The sequence below is a fragment of the Halyomorpha halys genome, unplaced genomic scaffold (assembly GCF_000696795.3).
Source record: "Halyomorpha halys isolate HHAL.00 unplaced genomic scaffold, Hhal_1.1 Scaffold864.1, whole genome shotgun sequence".
Classification (NCBI taxonomy): Eukaryota; Metazoa; Arthropoda; class Insecta; order Hemiptera; family Pentatomidae; genus Halyomorpha; species Halyomorpha halys.
Genome location: NW_027114646.1, coordinates 113,436 through 123,582, shown reverse-complemented (window position 1 = coordinate 123,582; position 10,147 = coordinate 113,436). Strand labels below are relative to the sequence as shown.

The 10,147-nt window shown below is 29.5% G+C and overlaps 1 protein-coding gene across 1 annotated transcript in view; it reads left to right on the top strand.

The window, feature by feature from the left end:
- The window catches only part of LOC106686715 (transient receptor potential channel pyrexia), a 21,120-nt gene extending 17,271 nt beyond the window's left edge, over positions 1–3,849 (top strand). The window contains exons 5-6 of the mRNA XM_014430168.3: positions 206–445; positions 2,364–3,849. Of these exons, the coding sequence (XP_014285654.1) occupies positions 206–445; positions 2,364–2,987 (864 nt within the window). The 3' untranslated portion in view covers positions 2,988–3,849. The remainder of the gene's footprint in view (positions 1–205; positions 446–2,363) is intronic.
- The last annotated feature ends 6,298 nt before the right edge of the window (positions 3,850–10,147 follow it).

Sequence of the window (10,147 nt, the reverse complement as noted above, 5' to 3'; positions counted from 1 at the left end):
GAAGATGGCTGGAATAGCCGAAACGTTGGACTAATAAGAAATAAAGTGTTGAGACAGTATTGGATACAATTTGTGGTTTTATTTAATAAATAAAGTATATATTATTTATACTTATAATCTATGCAGCGCCAAATTCATGTAAACGGTTATGATAAGTTGTTATGATTGTGAACTGGTATTAAAATATTATTTTTTTTTTTTTTAGGAAATAATTTGTTGGATGCTGAAGGGAAAGATATATTCTGAAGCCGAAATTTATACAAAATGGTTTTCGATCGCCACAACCGGTGCTCTAAGCGTGGCACCTGAACTATGGTGGGGTCCTTACCTGGCTTCTATTACTGTTCTTCTGGCTTGGGTCGAACTTCTGCTCTTCTACGCCACGAGCCCAACTTGGGGTCTCTACATCCTCATGTTCTTCGAAGTCGTAAAGAACGTATTGCAGGTATCTACTTAACGAAATTTCAAACTAGTATTGAAACTAGTCTATTATCTCAACGCCGTATTTATTCAAGACTATAGTTTTTATAATCAATATGTTTAGTTATGACGTTCACCGCTTGGAAAGGTTTGAGTGGTCACTGCTTGGTCCTTGCGGGGTTCCATCTTTTGAGCGTGCGAACCGAGTATGATTCGTCAGTCATATTGATTCAAAAACTTATCAAATCTGAGCGCACATTATGTCTTTTGCCTTCTCTATTGCCTTTAATCTAGCAATTGTATGCTTTATTGTTAATGTCACATTGAGAGAAAATATCTTTACAACGGTACCGAAATGTTTGAATTTGTTCAAAGTATTCAGGTTTAATAAAGGTTGATCTAGGATTTTTTTTTAAACCTAGTATACTAAATGAGTAGATAGGGCTTGTTAATTTTTTTTTTTTTTTTTTTTTTTTAAGAAAGAGTTAAGTAAAAACACTTAAAGGAAATTCAATTAACAACATAATTTCTATAAAATAGAAAACAAAATTAAATAAATTATATTTAAAATTCTAAAATCAAAACTAGCTTCATATTCTGATTCAACACCTCCATAGGACCTTATGTCCAAATTTCCAACAAAAATTTTAAATTATTTCACTAGGTGGAGAGAGTAATTTTGTTTGGATATGTTTTTTTACATCAACTTGAATGAAATCTTTCATTCCATGGACTAGAAATAAATTTCTTAAAAATAATTTTACAACATAATATAATATAACACACACGAGTAATAAACCTTAATTACTCATATCAAGTATATACTTTGATCAAAAACAAGTGTTTTGGTACCGTTGAAGAAACGAGTTTCTGATGTGTTATTTATTTTTAATATCCAAAACTCGTTTTTCAAACGGTACCATAACATTTATTTTTTGTGAAAACATAATGAATAATGAAAATTGATGTAGGTAAATTTCTAAATGGATTTACTCTATCCGGCTTGTGAGGAAATTTAAATATTTTGTTATTGTTGAAAATTTGGACATAAGGTTTTTTTGGTGGTGGTGAATCAGATTATAGAGTTATTTCTTATTTTGAACTTTCCTACTTTATTTTATTTTGTTTTCTATGTTATAGAATTTTTTTTAGTTATTTAATTTCTTGTACATTTTCTACTTGACTAATAATAATTCGCCATATTCACCCATTAATTTTTTTTTCATTATTATATGAAATTTAAACTGTATTTAAGCTAAAAATACAAAAGTTATAGTTTTGTTTAAATCTTTATGAAAGATTTATAAATAAACTATCCATTGGTTGCACATTAACATTTCTACGGCCTTGAAGACATCTCTTTTCAGGCACCTTGGAGGATCATTTCACGAGTCCAAAAAAAGAAAAGAAGAAAATGAAATTCGATTTTCTTGACTGGAAGAATGGAGAATTCGTTAGTTCAATTTTCTCAAATCAACTTGAAACGTTTATCACCCCTGTAAACTTTTATAAAATTCAAATAATTTGACCATAGGAAAGAATACTTATTGCTTATTGTGATGTTAATAATAACGAATACATTTCCGAGATTTAGAGGCTGTAAAAAGTCACTTGAATATAATTAAACATCTCGAATTCATTTTGACCTAGTGGAGTCAAATGAATTTGTGCCATTTGGTTTATTTTAATGTCCTTTTGATTGCAAAAAATTGAGTAGATCGGTTGTACTGTAGGTACTATGACAGATGCTTTTGAGTTTTGTAGGTACTGTAGTACAAAATTGGTGATACATACTACGAATTTGCTCAAAATATATACGGGATTGAATAAAATGGAGTTCATTTTCGTTTAGAAGAAGTGGATCTGTTTTATCTGAGGTTATTTTATTTATTTTTTTCATTTTGTTTATTTATGTTCTATTAATTTAATAATTATTATTTCAGGTTATCTCATCCTTCATATTTCTATTGGTTGGTTTCGCTTTATCTTTCTTCATACTCTTCAATGGACGTCACCCTTTTTCTGATATATGGAATTCATTGAGCGAGGTTTTGGCTATGATGCTGGAATTGGGTTACAATGACATGTTTGACGGAGATAACACCGAAATCGAACCGTTAAAAGTCTTCGGACGCATCATGTACCTTGGATTCATGCTTCTGGTAATAATGGTACTGACCAACATCATTCTCGGGATGTCTGTGGGAGATGTCACACAACTGGAGGGCAAGTCCAAGCACTTAGCCAAACAGGGGTCCTTCCTCAGCCTCATGGATAAGTTCTGGTACAATGACAGGCTAAGGTCCTTGCTCCCAAATGTCCTCCTCAAGCAAATCAAAAAGTCTTTTCACCCCAAGCTCAAAGGTTTTACCATACATCCTAACAGACCTTCACCAGAACTGAAAGATGAACTAGTTTATGAAATTATGACAATAATTTCAGGAAAAAGACATAAGTCGATAGATTTACACAGCCTATCAAAGGCACTCCAGCTCGTTAACAGAAGGATTGACCACGTTTCTCAAGAAGTTGAAGCTATTCATAATATCTTAAAATCTGAATCATAAAAGGTACCTAATTTTGTAATAAAAATTACTCTCTGGTATGGTTGCTCCCGCAAGAAGATAGGCCTCTTAATTAGATGAGACCTAGGAGTTAGAAAATATTAAAGAAAAATAGTCATTGTCTCATGAATGATGTTGATTGATATTTCAAAATGTGTGTCTTGATTTTCGAAAACCTAGTCCCCTGGTTCTTTTTGGAAAGATGAAAATTATTTTATTCAATTTCAGTTTTTATTTCTTTAATTTATTGTTATTCATATTAAGGCGGGAAAATAGTTCTTCCTGAATAAAAAATGATAATTAATCATTATTTTAAATTCTCAAGTTATAAAATCAAATTTAAGAATATTTTTGTATATTTGTATATATATAGTATTTATATTTCCTTATTGATGATATTCTTTTCATACTGTTCCGTATACGAATTACTTCTTTTCTTCCTACAAGTTAACTATTCACTTCAACTTGGATTAATTGAACTCATATATGGAATAAGGAACCAACCAAAATGTAAATGAAATTAGGATTTATAAGCTATAGTTTTCATTCTTTCAAGAATTTTCATTTTGAAAAATAAACTCAAGACCAATAATTCTTGTATGTTACTTTTTTTTTTTTTGCGAAATGGAAAAAAGATAGTATAGTTTGGAAATAACGAAAAAAATACTTATTGTTTGGTTACTTGTTTCATATGTTGGCTCATTTATCAATATTGGTTCTTTGTATTATACTTGTTTAGATTAGGAATCAGGAATCTGGATCTTAACTGACATGTTTTCCTAATTTATATTTAGCAGTTCTGGATAATAAATTGTTCTTAATTTTTGTCTTATAAATATATATTAAAATAAATAAATATATTTTATTTCTTTCATTCTTCAAATACCTGTAAGCTTCCAAAGCGAAAACTTTATTCATTTTTACATGATATATTGATAGCTATTTTTCCGTTCTTCTTGACCACAGTCCTCACCATCTCCTTCATATTAAAATATTTACATTCATCCCAATATCACTAGTTTTTCCCAATATTTATAGTTTATCGAGAGATAGTCAGCTCTTTCAGGAAACCGACTGACTTTTACATATTCGTTAAATTAAAATATATGTACAAATAAAACAGATATATTCTGCTCGAGTGTCCCACAAATCTTGGGGACGTAAGTAGGGTGGTAAGTGGATGTCGTGTAATGCGCGCACAGCACTATATTTTGTTCTCCATTATACTGGGCCCATTTGTATAAAGAGCGGATGCTCCAAAACGTAAATGTATGTGAGTCATATTACGTCTCCTGAGTGAGGTGTCTCAAATCTGTTGCATACTGTTTTGGTACCGTTGTAGTGACTTCAGGCCTGTTGGGTATAAGAAGTGTGCACCGTAGTGAAGAATTGGTGCACCGTATGTTAATTATGGCTTTGTATATGAGAAGTTTGGGTTTGAGTGATAGCCCTGGTGAGGCTGATTTATATTCTTTTCTAAACAAGTTTATTTTCAGTTTTCTTTACAAATGTTAACATTATAAGTTTTAACTGTACAAATTTTGTACGCTAATAACAAGACTTTGGATAGACTTACAAATTCCAACGGTCACTGAACACAAATGAACTTACTTCAAACGATTTCGTGAAAAACTACTGGGATATTAAAACCCGCTAATACAATAAATGTCTCCATCCCTCTTTCCTGAGCACACGGAAGCGAAGCATTGAACTGAACACAAGGAGAGGACTTAAAAGAACATGGATGAAGGATAGGCCAATAAAATTAGATCAAAAAGATAAGAATGTACATAAAGAGGCTCTGAAATATTACGAAAAAAATATAATATACAAAAGTCTTAGCGGTGTTGATTTTCTTGGGCACTAGGAAGTAACCAATGAAAATACTCCCAGTTTTAATCCTCTACCATTTCCTTGAACAAAGTGAAGAGATTGAAGATGGGAGCAAAGAACAAACCTGCTTCCTTCTCGTGTGACCTGATCAAATTATAGCCTGAGAAGTTCTTTTGTGAGAGTATATTGGAATCCATTTTAAGAACGGGCTAAGTGAACGAAAGCCGTGTGACAGAGATAAAAAGTGTAACAGTGATCGATCTAAAATTATGTTTTAAATTTAAGATATAATATAAGATTGCAGCCATTTTTTAAATTCTGACTTCAAAAGACACTGATGCCATTGACTTGTTCTTGAAGTCTCGGCCTCAGCTTTGTGACAAGGCTTGGGAATGACGAACCGAGCATTATATATTTTGTAACTAGATTGCAATTAATGATCAGATGCTTATAGTTTGAAGGAAATGGTCTCGAGAGGAATAATAGTAGAAAAATAAAATCATTAATATTGATAATTGGTTATTCTTAGCTCTATAACTGAAATAGCACAAAAATTGGAGCATGACCCATATCGCTCGCTCGTAAGAAAAGTTGAACGATTAAAAGCAAATTACCATGAAATGTTTATTGAAATAGTATAAAGCATCTTTTGGATTTCAAGTTACAACTTGTGGTATTAAATAATTACCTGAAATTTAAAAGATTCTTTATAATATTTTACTAGAAGTTTAATACCATTTTAAAGTAGATTTATCTCGAATACATTTTGGATTAACCACTCTCCTTAAGGGTGTTCCATACAATTTCGTAACCTCGCTTTTTCAATATTGTTCTCCTTTCACCTGTTCAATTTTCAAAAAAAATATATATAATAAAACACGGATATTCATTGGTCTTCATCTCGCCTCCTGTTTTGTTTTGTTTCATTTCAGTTGTTTTTATTTTTCTCTTCTTAGTGATAATATTAATCAAAAATAATCCCTGTCAGTTACTAACAAAGGAGTAAAACAAATTGTGACATCTAGACCGCTATATTACTTTGAACATTTTACCCATTTTAATTATTATTAAAAAGCAGGAGATACTTTATTAAGATTATTTAAATTCTCTTTGATTATTATGTTTAATTTATCGGCTGCTGAAGCGCTCCCTTCAGGTAATATTCTGTACTACGTTCTACGAGCTTAGACTGCGTCGATACCTGTTAAACTATTATCTGTTATCCTATTTTGTTTCTTTCAGATTTTCTCCGAGCCTTGTATTTCATCAATAGTATTCCTTGAAGAAAGCTTATCAGGTCAGTCCCCTTTAGTTTAAAGGAGTACATTATATTTTTATTTACCTTCTATTTTACCGCTATCGGCACGAAATTCCCTATAACAAATTTGTGGAGTTGAAACAATTTAACTGTAGGTGATGATATGAATTCTTGAAGACTTTACTACTTCAGTGAAACTTAATTTTGAATATTATGATTCCAAGTAAGTAACAGTTTGATTATTAATTATTACCAATCTGAACTTTTCCAATTCTTTGAAAAATATCTACCTATACCTTGTGAAATTCGTAGAAAATAGGTTATCTATCTACTGTTTATAACATAATGGTTTATATAGATGGAAGCAAAACGTTTCCTCATGAGTATTCTTTCAAGTTATGAAAGATTATTAGTTATTTTGTGGAACCAATATTCTTGTTTTCTTCTATTATGTTCCTTTTGACATACATATTGTTCTGAATTCATATGAGCTGTGAATTCTCTTATTGCCTCAGTTTGAGTTAGTGATTGTGAACATGATAAATTTTTCTTAAAAAGAAGACACCTACATGCCAAAGTTTTAATTTATTTAACGTTGAAGAGAATGATCATCGCTTAACGGTAAGTTTTGTTAGGATTTTATAATATCAATTCATTTTAAGAATTACTGTAAAAGTGATGTTATCTTTCCAGTCTGGAAAACTTCCATCATCAAAAGCTTTAAATATTTGTGCCTACATGCACATTCATATTCATTGTCAACAATTATATATTTATGGAGCATGAACTAAAATTTACGCCGTTTAATGTTTCTCTCACTTCTAGTTTGTTGGAAGAAGAAACGGAAATTAAAACTCTAATGCAGTTCTGATATCAAGATCTTCGACATATTAATAGTGAGATGGATCGGCAGACTCAGGTATTGTATTCATTAACTATATAATTAAAACCTTTACCTTGTTGGAAATAGGCTTAATTCTTAGATGTTATTTATTGTGTTATTTATGCCATTATTGTTGTAAATATATGCTTTCAATATTGTATTTTTATATGTGCGTTTATTTCTGAATTGTTAAGTTTTAAGTTAGTTATGATTTTATAAATGTTGACATGTGAATTGTATCTACTGCATCCGATTTCTAACTATTTGCTTAGGGCAAGGTAAGTGTTCTTTTGTAAAATAGTGACTATTCATTCTGTTTTTTGTTTTTTTTATAATAATTTCTTTAATTGCGTTACTTTCTTGAGTTTCAAACACTAATAAAGTTTTAAAAAATAGCATGATCCGTATCTGTTTCTAATGACATTGTGGTTTGAACATTATTTTATTCAAAATTTTCCCACAAATTTGAAGTCAATACTAGTTAAAAAAAAATGACAATTAATTTAAAGAAAAGAATAGAAGTAAAATATATATTTTTTAAATAAGAGAAAAATATTTATGTATTTTTTTTTACTTTTCCTCAAAGTTGACGTAATTGAGATTCATTGTGATGCTTCTACAGTGACGATTAATTTAAAGTTATTATTTCTAGAGTATGAAGTTTTATATCTACATCTATTTACCCTCTTTATTATTATTATTATTAATTCTACCTATCCCCGTGGTAACCTGAAATATGAATTTCTTTTGTGTGTTTAGCATTATGTCACTGCTTTGCTATTGATAGTGACCCTAATATGGTGGATTTTGCACAAAAGAAATTGTTTTGTTTTTGATGTGTTCCATAGATTAGGGTTACTTTGTCACAACCCTACTATTTTTGGGGCAGCCTGTTGGAGTAGAGATCTCAGTGGAGAAAGTATTATCTGTGGTATTATATTTAGAATACGTTCAGCTCAAAATTGAATCAAAACATTTTTTTTTTTGTCAGATATTCCACTGTCAAAGCAAAGCAGTGATGTATAGATTACAATTGTTTAAAATATTTACTTCTTACCCAGATATGACTATTCAGTCACTGGGGAGAAAATTATAGAATTGCTATATGTTCAACTTCCGAAGGATTTTCTATTGGGAACTTCATCTTAAGAACAATGGAATTTTAATAGAAACTCAATACTATAACTTTTTATTCTGTACGGGGCCATAAACAAATATTTTAAGACTTACTTGGTATAAACTCTGAATTACCACCAGTGAAATGAAATATTAACTTTTCCATGTTCTATTAGTCTCCTAAGTTACATATTTGCCAATATTGGATTAGGTCTTACCTGATATTTGCTTTTAATTTAGGAGTGGATGTGAAAATGAGATTAAAGTTTTAATTTGGAAACCAAACTGCCTTAAGTTATATTTATATTTAATAGACTATCATCCAGAGTCATGAGACATTTACTTGTGGAATTATCAGATTCTTGACGTAATATTCTTCGGGAATACTGCTATCAGTACAGTAATTTATATAAAGTTTCTCCATACCATTATTATATACTCTTTTTATGACTACATCTATTAATATTAAAACATCAGCAATTATGTTACAACACATCACCTTACACAATTTTCATGATTAGTGAGTTATGATGATTATTTAAATAGTTATTTTTATCCTCAGTTTAATCGTACCAGATCATGGTAAAATGTAATTGAATCTTTTGATATTATAAACCAGTTAGTTTAAGTTGAACCATGGATATTTCCAACTTCTAAGTAAGTATAATTTTTCATGTGTTTGTGTATTTGATTGTAACTAAAATTTTGTCAGAAGAGGTTAAAAGTTCGAGAGAATAAAAAGTGCCTGATGGCCAGAGCTCCAATGGAGCAAAACAAATTGAAAATGCCTCATTAAGAGCCTAAAATTTAAAGGTGAAAATTATTGGAAAGCTTACTGAAAACATTTTAATTTCCAATGTATCTTATTTGTCTATTTAAAATTTTTAGGATTCTAAGGTAGGTTTATGATTATGTCTGGAAGGATTTAATTTGCAATTTTTTTTTTAATTAATGCGTTCTGTATTGAATTGATCTTGGAAATAAAAAAAATTGTTGAAAGTATTTACTTGTAGTTTTTGTAATCATTATCTTCCTTGATAATACCTCAGAAAGTATTTTGTAATCTATGCTTTCCAAATTAGTGTATCATATATTGCTAGAAATAAGTTTTTATTTTTATGTTGTAATGATTTGATTGTATTACTTCATTACCAAAATACATTCATTGTCATATTTGACAAATGTAGTTTTCTTTGTTCTGTTTGTATTATGTAGAAATTGGAGTGTGGTTATAATTCAATATAGTTATTGGTTTTACAATGTATTCATTGTTATTATTTTGTTGTTTTCCTACAATTCCTAATTATTCCTGGACATGGATGGAAAATCGGTATTGGAAATATCCATGGTTTAGCTTTACTTATTCTAACTAGTTTTATTATTTTTATTCCATAAAATTGAATAATTGATACAAATTTAGATCAATCTTTTTACTTAGGTTAGTTGTGAAATATTTCTTCATTATTTTTATTATATAATGTTATTTCTTTTGAATCAGAATTAATTTATTGTTAAACCAAAGGTAAGTATTCATATTGAAAAAACTTTTATTTCTAAAACATTTTCTATAGAGCAAGAATTCTCTTTAGTTTAATAGTTTTGTCGGATTAAGTATTTGACACCAATGTAGTTTATGAAATTCGTTCAATGAGCTTCTCCCCAAACTAATGGGCTTATGTCATCTAGGTTGTATAACTTTACTTCCACATGTCTTAGCTGCAAAATTTAAGTAATAAATTATTTTTCAAATTTGTTAATTTTATTAATTTACTTCCAGAATTTTAGTCATATAAAAACCAATCTATGGTTCAGAGAAATAAAGTCCCATAGATAAAAAAAATTATTTGTAATGGGGAAGTAATTATTATAACATCAAGATATTTTTTTTTCCATCTCTTAAAAATTGCTATATTGACACTTTTTAGAAGATAATCAAATAAGACTATGCTAGTGAGCTAGTGAGAATGAAAATGGCTTAAGTTATTTGATATTAATGTACTTCAATGATATATGTGATGTTGTATTGTTTAAAAATGTATTATGTACTTAAATTGTACATGTACATTTAAAATA